Genomic DNA, 22,367 nt, shown 5'->3' with positions numbered 1-22,367 from the left:
TAGTAAGCGTTAATATGCTCCTGCGGATTACAGATTGTACCGACCTACATTTCTACAACAGGTAACGAGTTCTTCAAATACTGTCGAAGACTGCAATTACATCTATGAATAACATGTTATCCACCTTTCTAGCCACAGGGTCTTCAGGCAGGACAGGGGCACCCTCTGGTCCTTCACAGGTGATGCGTGTGGCGTCCCCCTTAGCCGGGAAAACATACAGGGCCCTCTCTCCAAGCTGCCTCTGGGTGTGGTCGTAGTATCCTAGACGCCTTACCCTAAACCCAACAAGCACAGCACCACATAACAGAGAGTTAGTCGTTAATTCAAATTCTTTAAGCTCTTGGAAAATAACATAAATAATAAATACACTTAAAGCAATGATAAACAAAGCTCACAACAACATAAATAAATCTGTGTGTGGACGTGTGGATGAATATTTGAACTCACCTGCAGAGGTTCTCCTGTGTGATGGTGGAGGGAGGAGGATAGACGCTGTCAGAACCTTTGGGAGAGTAGCTCTTTGTGATCCACGTCACCTTCAGTTCTACCACTTTGACCTGAGGAGAGCACGACACCATTTAGACAAGGCATGGCAAATTTATATACACATCATATTTTGTACCCAAAGACAAAAGCACAAGGAAGGATGGGTAAAAACAAAAAGCAGACACACAGAGCATACAGAATAACACAAACTAACAAATACGTTTGATATAAAAGAATATTATAAGTCTTCAGCTTGGATTTAAAATAAGTCAGCTTTGTCTCAGGTCTTAGCTTTTTCGGAAATTTGTTTCAAATTTGAGACAAAAAAGCTAAAAGGCAGCTTCACCGTGTTTAGTTTTCACTCTGGGAACAGCCAGTAAGCCACAACCAGCCAACCTACGATGTCTGGGAAGTATCTGGGATCTAACCCTCGTCAGTGATGTAAAGTTATAACGTTTTGAAGCTGATTCTGTGAGAGACTGGTGGCCAATGCAGCGATCTGAGAACTGGAGTTATATGCTGAGCTGTCTTTGGTTCTTGGCAGCAACATTCTGGATCAGCTGGAGCTGTCTGAGTGCAGTGTTAGACGGACCAGTGACAAGTCCATTGTAATAGTAGAGATACAAGCATATACCAGCTTCTCCAGCCCATGCTTTGAAATCATGTCTCTGATCATTGCAATGTGGTAAAAGGCTGATTTTGTTATTGATTTAATGAGACTTCTACAATTCAGAGTCCAGGACAACACAGAGGCCTCTTGCTTGATTATTACTCTTCAGGGACAGACTATTCTTTCTTAACGGACATCAGTTTTGTCCTCATTTAACTGTAAACGATTATGGAACATCTAGCTGCAAATTTAGATACTCAAGTACACCTGAATCCAAGTGTATTCAATTACATGACTCAACATTAGTTTCTCTCTCTATAGACAGACATATTATACGATCAAGTGTTGATCAAAGCATTTCACTTAGTTATTCTACATTATTATTATACATATACGTTATTATACATTAAACCTGCAATGATACAATTCTTCATTTTCTGTTTCTATTTAAACTGTACGAGCTGAAGTGCTGCGTTAAGTAACAACTGCATTTACAGTTCGGACACATTATTCATGATACCAACTCTTCTTATACAGAGTCACTAATACGATGACCTAATGCCCCTGAATGGGTTTGTCTTCTCGCACCCAAAATAAAGGATGCTACAGTGAAAAGAAGACCGTTGTTATCATCTTACCTCTTCTACCACCACTCTGAACTTGCACTTCCTGCTGAGGACAGGTTTGACCCCTGAGAGCCACTGTACATTAGAGAAGACTTTGGCCGGACCAATCAGAACCTGGCCCGGGTAGAAACCGTATGCCTCGTCGAAGAACAAGCCCTGAAGAACAAGGACACAATAATATGAATAAAGACTTGAGAACATCATGTTGATGATTGACCAGCTGTGCAAGTCAACCCAACAATGCATTAACAACAACACATAAGTCGAATACCTGCCAACGTGAACAGCAACGCATAATATCAAATTCTAATTTTGCAATAAATAGACTTTTTCTGCACATTCATGGATAAAAATGCAAACATGAAAACCTGAAGGTTTAGACCTACAGATCAGTTTTATTGTACCGTTTATTATATTTTTAAGAAGATTTTTTGTTCCACACCTTTTCTAATTTATTTATAGATAACATTTTTATAAAAAATAAATAAATAGATAAACTGATGCGTGAAATACAGAGTGGAAGTTCAAAATAATTGTTTTCTAGAAATGGGCTTTTAATACTTCCTCTTGCTCTTGACCAGAACCACAAAAAACAACAAGCAAAGAAACATCAAGACAATTTCTAGAATGTTCATTTAAGTGTAAAGAATACAAACAACAAATAAACAATATAAATAAATACAACTAATCCCTCATTACAGATTATAACAAATGAGAACTGGAGTATGAACCAGCCATTTCTGTCTGCACATGAGCTGTTTGTAAAGGGATCTGACCCCTGACGAACAGCTGCTCTGTCCAGCCTGGATGTACCTGAGGTGACAGATAAGAGCTCGTAGCTACGTACCGAGTCACTGACATGTGGACAGACGTCGTAAAGCTTGGCACCATCCTCCACACTCATGGAGCACCTGAAGGGAGGCGAGGAGAGACAGACGACTCGGTGACATTCACTGGATTTGGCACAGATGAATGTGTACCAGCGTGTAGACACTGACAGACTCCAACATGGTCACAGTACACACACAGTACACTAATCTCACACACGCACACACAATCTACCTGGCTCCATTGGAGAGCTTGAGGATGATGTGATTAGTCAGATCGTACACTTTCCCCAGCCAGAAGTCGTAGGCAATGTAGTCGCCGTACATAAAAGACTGCAGAGAACAAAACGACAACAGGAAAGGGTTAGTTTAGCTCAGCTTAGACACAATGATGGTGAAGGTGCACAGTAACTGAATGCAGGTCGGCAGCCATGTTTCCATCTATATATGTTTATATGTATTTGAATTAAAATAGAAAAAGTTGAGCTCACTTGAGGTGGTTTTTGCCTTTCTTGTAAAAGAGTTATTGTGCTTAACGAGACATGGAAACAACTTTCCCAATAAGTTCTGACATAGTGAAAAGTGAACTGATCAGCTGTTTCTGCTGCAAGAGAGGAAGAGAGATCGTCCCAGATATTTCCCTCAGCTTCTCATTCCCAGATTAAGGTGATCACACATGCCTGAATTCAGGTTGTGACCATCGGCTGCTGAGGTGAAATTTGCATCGGAGTTTAGCAAAGTTGAACTTGTGAAGCGAAGGCTGTACCCTATTTCCCACATGTCCTCGTAGATTGCCAAGGCATAGACTTACAAGAAGAACTCAATACTGAATGTGCCTTTTCAGTCCAATGAGAGTTGCTCGCCCTGGCATATAAATAAAAAAAGTTTTTTAGGTTCCAGGTTAACTATCTTGTTATGCACCACACTAATTATACACCCCGGCCATTAGTTCCTGCTCGGTCGATAGATTTTACATTGTGATGACGTCACCTCGATGAAAGTTTTACATATATAAATCCTCCATGGATCAAAAATTTGTTATAGAACGCTATAAGGGTCTGTAATTTCCAAGGAAATGTGTATTTACTGTATTTACTATATATATATATATATATATATATATATATATATATATATATATATATATATTTCAGTAAACATTGTTGTTGTACTGAAATGTAGCATAAAAAAGAACATTGTTACTTTGACTTGTGACTCAGCAACTGTGTATATACACACAGGTGTGCAAATATCGGCTTTAATGTAGGAATATGAGAAATATTATTACTTCAAATTACATAGTTCTCTTCAGGAACCCATAAAATGAAGCATTTCCATAAATTCATTAGAGGATCCTGCGTATACAGTAGATATTAAAACTCACCGGCAAAATGTTTTACTCTTACCCAGATGTGCTGCAGGTCTTTGCTGTTAACTGGATACAGAACACAGTTTGTTCCCACTAGTTTCACTGCACACTCGATGTCGATGTTGGTCACAATACCACACTGGTTGTCCTGTGATGGGGCAAAAACAAGGTTCAGCATATCATCACATCAACGGCATAACAGCAACGCTACAGTCTTTCATTTTCCTGAGATCCACAAGCATCACTGGTTCGACCAAGACAACATTTCTATTACAGGCAAAAGTAAATCTCTAAGTTTTAATGTATTCATATTCAGACTGAGAGCTGTTGCACTGCGTTAACAAAAAAACATCTCCTCTTGGTCCTTTGTAAGTGTCGACCTGCACTAATATTCCAGTCATGTCTGGTGCAGCAAATGGAACAGAGTGGAGAACAGTGACTTGACTGACAAAGAGAGGCTTGATTGAAAAAAAAAGAAGAAAAAAACCCAGAAAAAAGACAGACGAAGACGAGTGAAGCGAAAAGGAGAGACGCACAAAGATTCACATCGAGGACTCCACTTACATTAGAATTGTTTCGCCTCACGATGTCTCTGATGACGATAGATCGATCTTCAAGTTTTAGCTGTAAAAGAAAGAGCAAGCAAGTTTAGAAAATGGTGGCTGTGTGACCTCGTCTTACAGAGTCTTTACACCCACAGAGGCTGCTGCTGCTGCTACTCAGTGTCTTTGACTGAAATTTGATAATAACTTACTGCAGAGAAGTTTTCACATTAGTGAAACACCCTGTGATGAAGCCTGGCGAAGAGCTTCCAAATGAACAAACTAAACATTAATCACATCCACACTCTGACCATGACATGTTGCTGATATAATTTGTCACACCCTCGTCCTGCCCCGCTCACAGCCATGAGGGCTGCAACATGCACAGTCAGCAGAGCCGGAACGCCCCCTGAGAGCAGATCAGATGATTTTACCATCCGAACTGAGAGACACAGCCTTTCACTGTGCTGGCGAGCATGAGGCCTGTGATGTGATGAGCGCCACAGGAGTCAGCAAACAGATTTTCACTATTGGTTCTTAATCAACACATTGACATAAAAATAGGATCTGTGAAACGATATGGTTTACACTACAGAGGCGGCAGTTTGATGGACGGGTGAAACCAAAACAGCATTGATCAAGAACTACACGCCCGCAGAGATGGAGGGCAGCACACAGGGCTAAACTTGGCACCAGCTCAGCTCCCACAGGGATACCTTGTCCCTGTTAGCAAAATGTTGCTGCGTCACTATGCCTGCCAGGAAGGTCGGCTTGAGTAACAGATCCATGAGTTTGGAGGCTGATCAGATAGCAAAACACTGAGCAGGGGTCTGTATCAGGGATCGGCCGATGTTTTTTAGGGCCGATACTGATACTGATTATAAGTAATGAAGGACACTGATCACCAATATTTGAAACAGATATACATTTGCAGTAAAAATGAAAATCTTACTCACGTAAGCACAATTTTGAGGTACTTGTACTTTACTTGAGTGTTACCAGTTACTTTACAGATTCTGATTATTTTGTCTTGATAGACAATTACTCCTGATGTGTAACAGATCAGATGGTGTTGTGGGTGGAACCACAGAGGGGGTGACTGTAGACAGAGAAAGTATGCTGCATCAGAGCCAAAGTAGTGTATTTTTAAATTAATGGTTTTAATCGGCAATCAGACATAAAAAACATAGTAGATAAATATCGGCCCAGTAATCGGTCATGTCGATAATCAGTCAATCCCTAGTTTGTAACTATGAGACCCAATTTTACTCATTTTATCCTCCGTCCAAAGGTTAAACTTCAAGGAAAACTTCTGTTTCCAAGGTGAAGCATGAACTTTCACCCTCAACTAATAAATAATCTGTAATATTACATTTCTTCTAGCTAAATGTGTGATACTAACAAGCACCACCCAGTGTAAGCAGTACCTTCAACTGTCAAACTTCACAAACAACAAACCACCATGTATCCAAGAACACTAAAACTGGACTACATTATGTAATATTAGATCTCTCTTGTAGCTAAGTCATGGGTAATGAGGACCTTGTGAGTTTCCTTTTGAATCAAGAAGCAAAAAAGTTGTAGCATTACGTGTTTGAGTTAATTTGCCCTACTTGACATTGCACGTCCTACGATGTGACTATTGTGCACAGGCACACAGACATTACTGCTGAAAAGATATCTCGAGCAGCCCTACTTGACCCACTTGAAATGATCCAGATTGATGGAGGAATAATTTCATGCCACAGTGCTGCTTCTCCAACAATGAGTCAGGCACAAAAATGTAGTAGTGATGTATGAATATGATTTTATTGAGTTTTATTAAGCACCCTGCACTACAACGCAAACAGTCACCCAACATTCATACCAATATAATCCATTTACCATTTAGGACAAGTAGCTACTGCTGATAGCAAAACTGCAGGCGTTTTTCAGCTTTCATTAACCACACTGTTGATTCACAAGTGTGGTAGAAAATTTACTGAAATGTTTATATGTGAAATTGCCTAATGTTAGCCTGCCACCTGGGAAATAACCATTCCTCCTTGTATTAGTTTTGGTGAAAAACTCTTGTGCCCCACAGACAGAGCCACAAAAAAGAAACTAGCATATGCAGTGGCACAGTAACTCCACAAGTGAACAGACAAAAACTCCACCACCTGCAGAAACTGAAACCTTATCCTCCGAAACTGTAACGCATAACAAGGATTACCACTTTAAGTCACTGACTGACATCAAAACATCCAGAAACAGACAAAAAGCCAAATCAGGCGATTCAGACTACGTTTACATTACGAAGCCAGCACAGGTCTGTGTGGCAGGAAGTGAACTATAGTTATAAAAACAAACAGGTACATGAAATTGCTGATAAAACGCTACCTGCAGGCGGCCGGCTTCTGCTCTACTAAGTCACAGCACAAGCTGCTCTACTGGCAGTGACTTCAGAGCAAAGTGGCAGCGTTGCGCCAGCGAGAGCCTTCGAGTTTGGGCAGAGACAGATGGAAGCAGAGGAGGAGAATGTAATTAGGAGTAAAGAGAGTGAAGAAATTAAAAAAACACAGAGGCTTACTGCATGCTAAGTTAAGACTGGAGGGATGTGTAGGGGGGCTATCGCTGGGATTTCACCAAAGTGGGGAGAACTGGAGCGGGACACAATGATGGCAGACTGAACGATGCCTGGTGATTAAATCTGTAAAGCAATGATGATGAAGCCCAAAAGAAGAGTGAAATTTCTATTTTAATCAGTAGAGCTGTAATTAAAAGAATAGAAGTGTCCCAGCACATAATACACTTGTAAGGACAGTCAATTCTTGCATTTTTTAACCTGGGTCTCATTCTCATAATTGTGGCCATTCTGACTACTGATTATGACAATGTTGCATTCGCACGCCTTCACTGTAGAGATCTGGGATACGTGCTACCTGCAAAACAATGTTTATTGTTTCAGCCATTGCCAATCAGCGCGAGCCTCCGAAAGCTTTTGAAATTACTTAAAATGTACACAAATGAGCACTTCAATAATAAAAATAACCTTGATTTTTCATTGTGTCCTATTGGAGTCTCCCAAATGGCCGCGAACGACAAGTGCAGTGCAGTGTGGCACAGCGCGCTGTTTTTATCTTGTTGCCCGTTTCTGTTTTCATTCCTATCATTCTGTTGATTGATAAGCTGAAATGAGCAATCATCTATACAATACCATCTTCTTGTCCTACAAAAACATTAATAAGGTTCCAGCTGGCTGAAGGGAGTTCACCAGGGAGCTGAAAGCTTCTGGTAAGGAAACACACCATCTCTATTAGCTGTTGACTGTATCGTATTCAGGTAGAGAAACATGGAAATATCACAGCACAAAGGAGGTGACAACTTGGCATGATGTGTAGTGAGATTTGCCGAAATTAGAAAAATAAGACTTAATCAATTAGTTGTTCCGTCTTTAAAATATCAGAAGATGGTAAAAAAAAATGCCGATCAATGTTTCCCAAAGCCCAATATGACATCCTTAAATGTCTTGTTTTGTCCAAGATATTCAGTTTGCTGTCACAGAGGAGTAAAGAAACCAGAAAATTGTCACATTCAAGAAGCTGGAATGAGAGAATTGGATAATGTTTTAATTAAAAAAATGACTCAAACTGATTCATTGATAATCAAAATGACTGTTGATTATTTTTATAGTTGACTTACTGATACATTTTTGCATTAAAGACGTCCAAACATCCTACTGAGGACAGAAGAAGTACAACTGACTGCACATCCTCACACACACACCACACACTCCTGGGTCCTTGGCAGTGTTTCGGTGTAACACTATACCACTGAATTCTGGGAGAGGAAGAAGCGTTGAGTGAGTGAGTGTGAGAGTGTGTGTGTGTGTGTGTGTGTGTGTGTGTGTGTGTGTGTGTGTGTGTGTGTGTGTGTAGGGGATACGATCGATGAGTCGCCATGTTCCCTTGTAATCTATTAAACAGCAGCCTGTCTGCTCCTCCTGTCTATGCTGCTGGGGGTAAAAGTACACACAGAGACACACACAGAGACAGACACACACACACACACCTCATCTAAACCTTTTAGTTGAGGAGAGGAGCTCAGAAGTACAAAACATTTTTTTTTGGATGGACACACACGAACACACACACGCTGCTCTTCTTCATTAATATTCTTTCAGTGCATCATGCTGCAGTGCGCTACCGTAGTAACTGATTTCCTCAACGGTTCAAGAACACTGTGTTTAAATCAATAGTGTTTAGGCCACTGTAAGAGAGAGCAGATACAGTCACACACCGTATGTCTCACTCCGACCCAAACCACAACAGGACCTTTACACCCATTACAAATTATGACCAGTATGTCCAAAACCAGCTTTTATTCAAATGTCTGGTTGGCAATGGTGTGACCTTCTTTACAAGTGTCATTTTAATATCTCATTAAAAGTTAGATACCTTGCAATACTGCCACAGAGCAGCACGTCTCTACAATGGGACTGACTGCTCTCCGGGAGGGATAGTGCCATCACACTGATCATCGTGCTAAGAAGCTGAAAAAGAGCAATACTCTTCATCTTCTATCACAATGCGTGTCATTATAGGGAGGCATTTCCCTGCGACGGCAGCATTAATGCAAAATGATCAGACAACTCGACAGCCAGGTTAGAACAAAGCAGCCGACTGTTGCTATGGCTCGTGCGGTGATGGTGATGAGGAGGGAGGCTGGTGGACACATCGTCAGACAACAAAAGAAAAAGACACAGGCATGTGCAGGAATAGATGTGTGTGTGTGGCACCTGGCTCGGGCTGAGAGGGAACCTTGGCTGCCTCTCCATCCAGGCTGATGAGGTAGAAGAGGCTAGATTGATTACAAGAATCGATGGAGGACAGTATTTGCTTTGACTTCCCGGCCTAATTAACACAAGTCACTATTCAGGTGCTGTACAAGGAGGAGGAAGAGGGGGAGAAAGAGACACTGCAGAGGACTGCAGCTACGGGCCACGCCTGTTATTCACTCTGACAGTGTTTTCTACACCAGGCTTTCTCGTCTTTCAGATTCATCTAGACACTAACAAGCAATCTGATCCACGAAACACAAAAGGGTGTCGAATAAACATAAATAAAACTGGTTGCGGCAGTAACAGGTGCACATACTGTATTTCTCTCCACACACACACACACACACCTGCCTGTGCTGCATCTTAAAATTGAAATGATATTCCACCCACAGATAGTGTTAAATATCGATCCGTGATGATGAAGGTGAAGTCATCATACAGCGCTACATCCTGCAGCTCAGCCCTCAGCCTCAGGCACGGGCACATCATGGTACTGCTACATCATTAGAGATTGAGGATCCACACCCTTCTGGATCCACACACTGCTCTCTGAATATTTTGGGAAACATGCTTGATTGCTTTGTTGCTGAGAGTCAGATGAGAAGATTGTTAGCACTCTAATGTCTGTACAGTAAATACTGTATGTAGCTGAAGGGTGGGGGGGTGCAGCTCGCCTGCCTGGCTCAGGACCTCAAAAGCTCACCAATTTAAATGTTATATCTAGTTTGTTTAAGCGGTACAAGAAGACACGCTCGACTAGTTCTTGGCCAGGACAGGTTGCCAGGCAACAAGCAGATAATCTAGGAAGTTACTGATTTGTTTGTAGACTGTCTCCTACTAGCTACCTACCGACTTCAATGTTTCTCTCCTGCCACCATTTCAACATTGTGCATCATTTTTTGGAAATAACTTGATAACACTGTGTTATGGTTTTCTTTATCTCCTTCCTCTTTTTTATGTGAATGGATTTTGGTAGTTTTCCAGCAAAATGTGCTGAAGGGTACCATCATGCAGCCTTTAAAAGCCCCTGTACACCCACAGGTCTTTTCATTTATTCTGGCTCATCATTCAGGTTGAAGTCAATTGCTCTTGCAAAGTCAATGCTTTTTTTTTTAGAGACTGATCATCTATTAATCTTTAACTATTTAACTGAAGTGAACAGATTATCACCCCAAATAAAGAGGTCTTATCAGGCAAAATATGTAAACACTGTGTGGGTGTATTATGGGTGTGTAATTTGCTCTGTCTATTTAGTTTTGGCACACAGTTCAATCTGATTGAACTTATTAAAAACAAAAAACAAAATTCCAGTTCCCTGATGTCACACAACAATGGCAGCACCTGTGGGGAGGGTGGTAGGATATTCCAGGAGGTAGCACTAGAGGATCACTTGTTTATACACTAAGGAACATCAGTTTGTCATAGTCAGCCATGTTCAGCAGCATTAAATACATAACATCGTGGGCCTCTCAATGTCCAACATGTTTGAAGGGGGGGCGGGACCGATTGATGTTTGTATCCCTTTATAACTGCATGACTGAATAATACGAGTAGGAAGGGACACTGTTTGGACAGTTACAGAGGTGAAGACATTACATTGTTTGATAAGAAAATGTATAATTTGCAGATTTGTTGACTGCTTTTGTTAGCCTGCAAGTCATGCTAGCTCCTGGTTTACACTTGCATCCCTCCCACGCTACTTCCTGTCTCAACTGTTTATTGACCAGGCTAAATCAGGTCTGAGCACACCTTAAGACGAGCACCATCCGATCCTCCTGAGCCACTAAGATCCATCAGGAGGTCACTTGGTGATACTCCAATCAACACTCAATGCCAAGCACAAGGTGTTTTTGAAGTATAAAAATGTCGAAATAGAAATTTCTCTGACCACGGCTGCAGAATAATCCACCTCCCTGCAGCTGTATGCACACTAAAAACAATAAGTCTAAAATTGGTGTTGCCGCTTCATACCTCACTCACAAACCTTTCATGCTTGTGTACATGTATGCCAGGGGACCCACCTCCTGCACTCTCACTGGTCAGGAGAACTACTCTGTCACTGCTTCCTCATTGGCTAACCTTGTGCTGCTCTTCCTAAACAAAATGGAGCATGAGGTCATCACACCAGACGATGACTTAGCAAGGAAGAAGGTCTTTATGACTATTTAAATAAAGATAAATAAAAGCCTGACATCTTGTCAAAAATATGAGATATAGGTGTTGTGTACTGAGGAAAAAATAACAGACTTTGTAACTTAGGCTGAAATGGTGATAAACAACTGAATCATCAATCATCAATCCTCCCACCCTGATAACATCTCCTCTGTGCTGCAGGACAGTGCTGCTGTCTGACTGAAGGCTATTGATTTGGACTCACAGGAAGGGTGCACAGCTCTATTAAAAGGACAGCAGGTAAAGGGCCTTTTACCCACAGAGACCACAAGGGAATGACAAGAGGACTAATAGCACACAGGATCTATTATAGAGCAGTCTTCTTACTGTAAAGTCTCAGAGGTGAAATGAAAAAGAACCAATGGGGAGAGCAAGAAAAGGGAGGAAGGCACTGAGGGGTGCAAGACACAGAACTGTACATCAGGAGGAAGCAAAAGAGCGTAAATAAGCAGTAGATGAAATGACTGAGGAGAAAGGGAGATAAAGACAGAGAATATAAGATGGAGACAGAGAGTAGGAGGGATGGGATGAGGAATACTCGAGAGTCAATCACGGAGATGAAGAACTAGACGGAAGAAGAAGAGCGAGTGGAGAAGATGGCGAAGGGGGGAGGAGGGTGCGGGGAGAGGTGGACGGGGTGTGACGGGGGAGAAAATGAAGATGAGCAGCGCACGAGGCACCGAAGAGACGGCAGCCAGCCCAACAAGTGGGAGATCGAGACGGATCCCAGGAGAGAGACAGAAAGAGTGAGGAAAAGAGAAAAGCAAGAGCCAGAAATAGACGAGGGCACAGCAAACACAGCAGATATGAGATAGAAGGGTAGAGAGAGTGAGAGAGTGAGTGTGAGAGAGAGAGAGAGAGAGAGAGAGAGAGAGAGAGAGAGAGAGAGAGAGAGGGAGCAGACAGTCTCCCCACTGGGCAGGGCCAATACTGCAGAGGAAGAAAGGGAGGATGAGGAGATGAGAGAGGGAGAGAGAAAGAAGAGAAGGGAGGAAACAGGGCTGGTGGGATGGAAGCAGGCTCCAACAGCCAGGCAAATCACTTCAGAGTCTGTGTATTCCTCTGTGTGTGTGTGTGTGTGTGTGTGTGTGTGTGTGTGTGTGTGTGTGTGTGTGTGTGTGTCTCTCTATGCAGAGAGAGACAGGATCAAAATGAGATCCATTATCTCAGGGCAGGAGCTGGACGACCATCCAGTCAGCACCACATTACGTCAACATTCTCCAACACTGGTCTGCTGGGACACTGAGGGAGGAGAGGGTGATGGAGGTGAACACAGGGGGGAGGAGGAGGTTATGGGTTAGGTCGGATGGAAACCGTGGGGGAGGGGGAGAGAAGAGGAGGCGAGGTAGGAAAGAAACACAAGAAGGAGAAAACAGAGGAGATGAAGGAAAAAGGATGAGGGTTAGAAAGAGGAAGGGATTCATGTCGTGACCCTGTAATATCAGACTGTCATCATGGCTGATGACATCATCGTTCAGGTGGTTAATTAGAGGTGGTACAAGTGGGAATTTATTGGCAGGCTTGGATTTGTCCAACACGATGCCACAGATGTGCATCAATTAGCACAGCAGTGTTAATTTTGTTCATGAAAAATGTTCGTCAACTGCCTTTTTTTCACGACTAAGACAAGATAGCGACAAGCCACAAACAGATATTTGAAAATAAAAACTATGACGAATTGTATGTTTTGTTTTCGTTGGCAAGACGACATGGGACCAAAATGTCAGTGGTGAGCTATCGGACATTCAAATCGTCAGCAAAAAGGATGAGATCTATGGACACTTTATTCAAATTTGGCAAAAAGAAAAACATAGCAGTGCAGTACCAAAGCTGCTCTTCTTGTTTTATAGAGGAAGCATACAACAACGATGACAAAACCCGAGGCACAGTGCCACTCTGGGAGCCTAGGTTTTCAGTTTTTTGTGTGCGGTTTGTGTGTTCCTGCGCCTGCCTGGCACCTGCTCAGAACCATAACTAAGGCTCTGCTCTCCAAAGCACTGTTGGGTGGGCCTTGGCAACAGCCTCATGTCCCAGATTACACCAACGTCTGGCAGCATACCTCGAGCACCTGCACATTGCTCCTGAGCTGACAGCACTGAAGGATGCATATAAGTAATCACACATTCCTCTGAAGGAAATAATGCTGCAGGTTTGGGGCAAAATGTACAGATTGAAATATCTGGAGGACTTTCAGCCGCTAGTTCAGCTAAAAAAGAGCAATGGAATATAAATACACTGACTTTTATCCACACTACAAGCATTTTATAATCGTGCATGTCATCATTTCTAATCCAAAGCCAAGTGCAATGTGGAGGGTTTACACAGGCATACAAGAGATCAATATGATTATCTAAAAGAGAAACGTGTGCAGATAGAACGCGACAGAATAAATGGCTTAGGTGCTAAGTTAATTAGCGCGTGTAGACTTAACAAAATAGAAATAGCTAATGTGATCACTCTCGTCTGCTCACTAGAGAAATGCTGTAGCCACTGCACACCGACGACAGCCTCTTCAACCCAGACTGAGTTTGCTCATTTATAAGCTACTCATGGTGAGAATATATGAGTGGAGATAAAGAGCTACAGGATACGGGCTCATGATTTCTTACAGGCACAGATGCTTTAATGCTCATTGTTTATTCCTAGAAATATTGTGAGGGAGCCTCCAAGACTCATTACTGCTTCCATTTGAAAAAAAACAGATTTTAGCCTTGTGTCCTAATAGCATTTCAGCAGTGAGACCATCTCTTTCCAACTACTTGGTAATCTTGCAGCTGAAATGCTTGTGGAGAGCCAAAGCCTGGGTGGGAATGAATGTCTGTGATCATGAGCAGAGGAGGGATGGGAGCTGCAGGAAATCAATGTGGTGAAGTGACCTCATGGAAAGAGATGTTTCATTGCAACGGGGGTGTGACCAGACTTCTGCAGTTGGATGGATAAGGGCAGGGGGGCAGGGTGACAGATGGGAGTCACCCTGCAGTCAGAGCATCCAGCACCTGCAGTGTTCTCCCTCTTAATACCCATTATGTTTTTTTTTATTAATTTCTTACGAATAGGAAGCTGAAAAATCAGGAAAATGCAGTACTTTTTTTCCAACTGCTGTACTAACAACGTGCTGTGCAGAAACAACCATTTCACCGTTATGTTAAATTGTTTTAGCGCAAACAAAGAAAACCCGCTGACAAAGAGATGAATGGCTGATGGATGACATTATGCCTTCCCATGTTAAGGTTACAGGACAAAAGGTGGGGGTCACACAACAATGCATACGACCTTTCAGTTACTACAGCTGTCAGGAAGCCTGCCACAGCCATTTAATGTCCTCTCAGTGCTTTGGCTGCAAACACAGTATTAAGGGTGGGAAATGATGTACAGTGTCTGAGCTCAGTGCCTCTTAATCACACACACTGACTGTAACTTGTTCACGTCAATGTGTGTCATCATTTCAATGTAAAATAGCTTTAAAGTGGCAAAAGGCTCAACTGCCACAAAGCAGTGGAGTTAGGAGGAGAATGTTTAAAGGGAGGATATCTCTTTTCTATCTGTGTAGATTAACTTTACACCACAACGATTTATGATGTTGTGACTCTGGTAAGTCAAATCATCAGGGGCCAGTCTCTACTAGGGTTGGGCCAATGAAAGATGTTGACCACCATCGACTACTGGGCCCTGACCATCCTAACATTGTGATTTAAAAAGGTGAGAGCACATTCAAGTGGTGTGTCCCCTCAGAGTTACCATAAGGCCAGAGCTGTTGTTGATTGAGACATGTGGGAGAGGACACGCATAGAAGTTTGTTGTTGCTCAGTGCACGTTACGTCTCCATGTCCCAATCCGTGACGGTGGCGTTTCTTTTAAATAATGCCGTTTTAATTCACGTTTTCTTAAGACACTTTTAAACCCAGCACCGGGATATATGCTGATGGTGACGGGAGACAATTTACTCTGCTGGATGAGACATTTTAGGGTTGCAATCCGAGTAACACTGGGGAACAGTGGTGACTACAGTGGTGAGCTAATCAGCAGCTGCTGCCCTACGGCAAAACTGAGGGGACACACTGCCTTAAATACAGAAACGCATATTACGACTAACACCGCCCGTCAAAACAAACAAACAACGATGTCATCGTCCACCATAATGTTTCACTGTGAACATCGTTAACACTAAAATATATTGTAAATACACACATGAAGAATCCCTTCTTTCTGTTCCAAGGAGCTGTACAGGAAGATGCCTCGAATAACACACCGACTGTGGTTGCTGTTACAATCCGACCAGCTGCGTGCCTCTAAAACAAAAACAGACGTTCAGCACAATAAAAGGCAAACGATCAAAAGCAATAAAACCCCTGGAGTCTCCCTGTTCACTTCATAAAGCATTAGGCTTGATGAGTTTTATTATCCATTATTTTTCCACCCTCATTCAAAGAAAACAACTTAATGATTACAGTAGAAAATAGGCTACTGATGTTTTCTAAAATGTGACTGTGTTCATGGACCAACAAGTAGGATTTATTAAACACTGATCATAGCGATCTAATGGCAGTATTTGGGAAGGTGCAGCTTTAGGACTGCACTGTAATGCTGCTAACATGAGGGCACTGTGAGAGGCAGCATGCCACAAGAGGATGAGAATTTAAAATGGCTCAGAGAGCAGAAGGTGGGACCTTAACATTTCAAGGACTAAAAGCCCTCACATTTCCATAACAGCCTTCTGGTACCAAACTGTCTGCCTGATTCATTATTACATCATCTCCAGTCCAGATTCTTTGTTTTGTTTCACGTCACTTACTCTTAATAGTTTTAAGATCCAGGTGATGTTTGCTTTGCCCACATCTTTACATTTCTTTCCACAACTTCCTCACGTTTTCTCCCTCTGCGTCACAGCATCGCCTTGACCCCACCTTCTCATCACCATAAGACTTGCAGCATCACCATACCATGCGTACCAGGAGCTTCCTTACAACACAACTGAGGGTCTCAGAAGTGCATTGACGAGTGTACAAGATGATTGATAAATCAAGACATTGCAGACACGTCCTGCGCTGCTATTCCCTCGGGGAGGCCTACTGCTAGCTACCTGCTGCAGTGCACTTCTGTCCTTGGATGGAAATTTCAAGGTTGTGCTGCAGCAACAGGACTGTGTGTGTTCTGAGATGCTGACTGGGGACTGCAGCAGGCCCGAAGCAGGCAGCGATCCAAAGTGTATCGTCAAAGTCACAAAAACTTTAGGGTTTTTGATCCGCTCAGAAAGGAAACTAGCGAGATGTATTTCAAAATAAATCTTAACCACTAAAATCACCAGTCAGGGGGAAAAAAATGTAATCGGGTGTCATGGTAACCGAAGCCCTGCGATGCACAGAAGTACAGAAAATCCTTCACTACACAGGCTGCATGTTAAAGAAGTCTACCTCTTACCACCTGCACAGATGTAGCACAAACACATCAGGACACAATGTCAACATACAGTTCATCAACACCTTCAGCTGCTAAGTGTCATGCTACAACATTCCTGCAGTCATCTGAGGAGTTATTTTTAACTGTTAGGCATTTCTCGGCATGATCCTGGAAAGAAAACCTATTGTACCAACCTGACAATACAGGTTATTATTTCATATCTGCACTTTTTTCTATAACCTTCAAAAACAGTTGGGATGCTGTAGATTTTCTTATTGTGTGTTGCAGGCATCAAACCCATTAGGAGTATTTGTATATGTATATTTGTATATGTAAAAACATAGTTTATCAGCTTAAAAAAGACATGTTAATATGAGGAAGAAGAAGAATGAGCATTCAAGATCAGGGTTTTATGTAGTACAAGGTGGAAATCTGGGGCAGTGTTGAGTCAACAAAAGCAACAAAGCGACCTTCCCGAAAACCTGCACCTACCGTAAGTAGTTTTGAGGTCAGTGATTAAAATAATCATCTTGATCTGCAATCAAGGTACCAAATACCTGGCAAAGCACAGGCAATATCCTCATCTTGACAGGATTACATATCTGTAAATATACTTTCCTATTAAACATTAAAGTGGTTCAGATGTAGAAGCATTTTGCTTTCCTTTGCACCAGAAAACGATCTGTTAAGGTAACAGTTACACAATGACCAAAAAGTGGGCCAGTGATGACAACAATATCTAATACAGCATACTGTCAGTATACCACACTGTAGATACTGTACACGTCCATTACGCTGAGAAAAAGAAAAGACAATCACTCCCTATGCTCGTTCAGGCCCTCTCTGCTTTGAAGGCTTGCACGCAATGAAAATATGTCAGCCATGTTCCTCACCGACTCGCAGTGAAACTGAAAGCAGTGCAGCTGACAACAACTGAGGTGTCCCTGTTCATACCTGCACTGCGATGCAGATCTAAGCCCCATCACTTCCTCTGGAGATGGTTACTAAGATTTCATAGAGTGGAAAAATATGATGTGTTTGAGCGATTCAGTGCGCTGCAGACATGTTCCCATTTCACAGCTACTGGAGGAACTTCAGCTGTTTCCTCTTTAGACGTTGCAAATACAAGCCCACAGTAACAGCACCAGGTCATTACTGTGAAGACGGCTCCTTTTCTACACGTCTCCACCTGTTATTTGTTTCTGATAACATGCAGTTGATTTGCAGTCTAATAATACTAACAGAGCTTGTAGTCAGTTATTTCTTTGTGAGCTCTTTGTGACACCAAAGGGACACATAACTTCTGTGGAGTTTGATTTCACCACATGAGTCCTGATGATGCAATCGCCAAAACTGTCTAATCAATGAATTAACTGTCCAACTTCACTTTTCACTTGCTCCAGACCAAGTGAACCAAACCACAGGTGCGAATGACGATGAGCAGATCTACTTCCCTCTCAGCAATAAATCAACAGTGCGTTAATATTTTGGACTTTGGTCAACAGACACACTCAGCAGTCCAATAACTTTTTTATCTCTACTTTGGCAATATTAGCTGCTGTGTTTCTACAATGTAAGGCTGAAAAAATGTGCATTCAGGCTAAAATGTAACCATGATGTTCTTTCAGAAGGTGCAGTGACGTAACCCAGCGTTGAGTAAGAAAATAAAATACATATCATTTGTTAAGGGAGAAGTAGAGGATAGCTGCTAGGCTTATTTACATGACGTAAATAGTCTTAGGCTTAAGTTAATAATGGTGACGAGCAAAGAACATTTGTTTTGTCTCCTTGATGGTTATCATTGAGCTGGATGTAACACTCCTGTTAACACATCTGGTTGTTCAGCCATGTTTTATGTGTGACAGTTCAAAGTCAATTTTATTGAACTTAACAGCTTACAATGAATTATAATATTTTATGTGTCATTGTTTATGGCCAAAAGCAGAAACGAAAGGGAGGGTAGCTTTTTCTGTAACTGATTGTGTTAAATGGGAAGATGATTTAGTTTCATATCAGGCTGCAGGCCAATGAATCGAATCACAATTGTATCGTGGCAGACTTTCCGATGTCGGCAAATACTGCATCGTTGTCCAAAGAGTCAAAATCATATATGGTGAATCAACTGGTGATTTACACCACTAATCGTGATATATACAGTCTATTATATCATATATCACACAATAATCATATTAATTATTGTGACACTCGCCAGTTTATTAGTGCACCTAGCTAAAGCTAATTCAGTCCAATACAACAATAAATCCTACCTTCATTGTGGTCATAATGTTCAGTTCTTGTTTCAACTGCAAGGATGAGTTGATTTAAAGCTGCAGTTTGCAGTGATATTGTGTCTACCTTCGTGAATATAAACAGAGTGGACAAAGCCCGCTAATGGGGAGAGCAAAGGTAATGTGATAACAGGGTGTTAAAAAACAGCCACCACTGCTGCAAAAAAGGTTTTTAAAAACACCTCTAAGCTACGTTAATAGGTCAAAAACAGGGCTTCAGAGTGCAACTCGTGTGGCCAAAAATCTGTGAAGCTCGACCTAACATTTTCATTGGCTGCACCGTTTTTTGTTTTTTTTTAAACAATTGAGGTTATCACAGTTTCTTGTTTATCTAGATGGAGAAAAACATTTTCTGATTACAATTATTTACATAATGCCAAAGAAATCTTATCAAAATGCACCTGAATTATGTGCTGCTGCACCTAAATGATAAAAGTTAGGTGCATTAGTGCAACGAGTGTGAAAAATGAGTCTGGAGCCCTGAAAAATGTATTACAGAAATGATTATGCTGTCATTTTGCCAACGCATCGTTTCATTTGTTTACACAGGAAATTACTTCTAACTAGAGAAGGCAAGTCCTGAAGAACTTGCGGTTGTGAATGCACCCTGTTGACAAGCTGACGCCAAATGCGGATTGCCGGCGTTGAAAACTTTTAATAATGTCCAGTATATATGAAATATGTTGAATATTTTAAGGTTTTTGAAGAGCTGATGCCAAATGTGGATTGCTGACGTTGAAAACTTTGAATAATGTCCAGAATATATGAAATATGTTGAATATTTGAAGGTTTTTGAAGAGCTGACGCCAAATGCGCAATGGTGACGTTGAAAACTTTGAATAATGTCCAGAATATATGAAATATGTTGAATATTTTAAGGTTTTTGAAGAGCTGACGCCAAATGCGGATTGCTGGCTGTGAAAACTTTGAATAATGTCCAGAATATCTAAAAACTGTGAAATAATTTAGGGTTTGTTGAAAAGCTAAGGCCAAACTGAATTGGTGGCTTGAATTTATTTGAAGTCTCGTCTGAAGACAATGAAGCTTCCTAATAGTTGGGTGAGAATGAAGGATTAAAAATAGAATATAAGCTGTGAGCCAAACAGGAGTATGAAGAGATGTTACAGTGAGAATGGATCAAATACTCTGAATGGGACTGAAACGTTAAATAAATGTCAATGTGTCAGTGATTGGGAACATTTCAATATTTGGAGATTCTGGCTTGAATGAATGAAAAGATAATAGTTAAATATAGTTGAAATGTTGGGAAATATACTCTGTAATACACTGTGTGTAGTAAACTGACTCATTGATAAATCTGTCTCTCTATCTCGGTTGCCACAGTGACGGTAACCAGGGTGGTCGCGGCAACGGACTGTGAGAGTTGATTTAATAGTGATTTCTGCTGAGGTTCACCTCACATTAACATGCTTCTCCCTCCAAAACAGTAACTGCTATCACTCAAATAATGATATGGTCGAAACTATGAGAGTCTTGTCAACATTTTGTGAAATTTTTGTGTGTGTGTGGTCAAAAATGTGTCTTGTGGAGCAGTTCAGAAAAGTGGATGTGTTTGCCTGCCTCCAGATATTTTTCCTATCAGTTTCATGGGAATTGATGCGGCAGTTGGTCGGTGTTGCTTTCAGTTAAAGGCCCACTGAGCCAAGAGTTTTTGTCCGATTGGCTCCAGAGAACCACTCTAGCGACCGGCACAAATTTTCCTACAAGCTGATGTGGTTATTTTTCTGCTGGAGTGAAAATTGTGGATGCAAGCGCGAGTTGAAGACTAGGTTTTCTGAATTTTTTTGAGGTGCTCCCCACTCTGTCAGTTGGCTCCTCCACTCTGGCTCTCAACATTCCACCCAATACACACCAATGCAAAAATCTGAAAGTGCCTGAAAAGTTACCGATGTTTGAACTGCGACTGTGCAAAAAGTATGAATGCTGTGAGAAAGATGAATACAGGCTTGAATGTAGACAAATAGTGGAATATTTCAAAGTTTGAATGGAGTTTCTATCTGGAAGTGTGAATGATTAGCTGAGCTTTGAAAATGCTTGAAAAAGTGTGATCCACCCAATACACACCAATGCAAAAATCTGAAACGTTACCGATGTTTGAACTGCGACTGTGCAAAAAGTATGAATGCTGTGAGAAAGATGAATACAGGCTTGAATGTAGACAAATAGTGGAATATTTCAGAGTTTGAATGGAGTTTCTATCTTGAAGTGTGAATGACTAGATGAGTTTTGAAAATGCTTGAAAAAGTGTGAAATTTGAGATTTTTTGAACATTCCGTAATCTGCTTGAATGGGAAAAAATGGCCGGAAAACGCTGGATATCTCGGAAATTATGAATGATATGAATGAGAAAAATAGACGCGGTCGATTCCCAATTGAGATGAATATTTTGGTTTTTGAATGGAGTGAATACGTTGAAAAATGTTGAAGGAGTTAAGGGCCAAACTTTCTGACCCGGAAGATATAATAATAAAAAAAATAAAAATAAAGAATTCCGTGCGTAGAAGAACATATGTTGTGAATGCCTCCTGCATTCACAACCAATTAATTAGCTGCTCATTTAGTGAAATTTTCCATTTAGTGTCCCTGACTGGTTAAGAGTGTTATGAGGTATTAAATTACAGCACATTTTGCAACACTAAAGGATAAGCATCAGTCATATTGCTTTTTGTGTTGTTGTCGCCCCTCCTTCCACAGACCATCTCCAACAGGGCTGTGTTGTGTGGTAGCTGTGTGATGTACTGATGTTTGTGTTTTTGGGGAGTCTGTAAGATGCAGATAAACTTATTTTTCCGCCACAGTTGGTCACACACATTTCTTTGAATCGCCTCACCCTAAAAAAAAAATAATACCAGTGGTCTGTCGTCTCAGTTTTCACGCTGACAAATCTTCATTAAGCTGGCTACTCTCATAAAACACACAGCCAATGTTGAATCACGAACGTTTCTGGTGCCATCTGCTTCTGACAGAAAATTAAGTTGCATAAAAATGCATTTTCAGGCATCACAATGAAATAAAGAAACTAAGAATACAACACTCAGTTGTAATTTTCATTTAACGGCTGCTGCTGTGGTCTGAACTCCAATCAGAATCATATTGCTGTGAAAACGCTCCTCAAGAGAAACCCCTGATACGTGAGGCAAGATTTTCAGCATCACTTCCACCTCAACTGATTACTCCTGAGAAAAAACATTTTAACTGGAGGTGCCGCCT

At 41.4% G+C, this 22,367-nt stretch overlaps 1 protein-coding gene across 2 annotated transcripts in view; it reads right to left on the bottom strand.

The window, feature by feature from the left end:
* ube2o (ubiquitin-conjugating enzyme E2O) overlaps positions 1–22,367 on the bottom strand; it is a 42,391-nt gene that overhangs the window by 16,670 nt on the left and 3,354 nt on the right. For both annotated transcript variants that reach the window (XR_014623973.1, XM_084372148.1), the window contains exons 2-8: positions 4,483–4,542; positions 3,956–4,066; positions 2,785–2,882; positions 2,570–2,633; positions 1,735–1,878; positions 448–557; positions 125–275 (exon numbers count right to left, since the gene is read on the bottom strand). Coding sequence is in view for 1 of the 2 variants with exons in the window: in XM_084372148.1 (XP_084228274.1) it covers positions 125–275; positions 448–557; positions 1,735–1,878; positions 2,570–2,633; positions 2,785–2,882; positions 3,956–4,066; positions 4,483–4,542 (738 nt within the window). In the remaining variant the exon portion in view is untranslated. The remainder of the gene's footprint in view (positions 1–124; positions 276–447; positions 558–1,734; positions 1,879–2,569; positions 2,634–2,784; positions 2,883–3,955; positions 4,067–4,482; positions 4,543–22,367) is intronic.

Source organism: Pagrus pagrus, assembly GCF_965226575.1.
Source record: "Pagrus pagrus genome assembly, chromosome: 2".
NCBI classification, from domain to species: Eukaryota; Metazoa; Chordata; class Actinopteri; order Spariformes; family Sparidae; genus Pagrus; species Pagrus pagrus.
The sequence above is the reverse complement of the archived record's forward strand: the minus strand, read 5'-3'. Positions and strand labels throughout refer to the sequence as shown.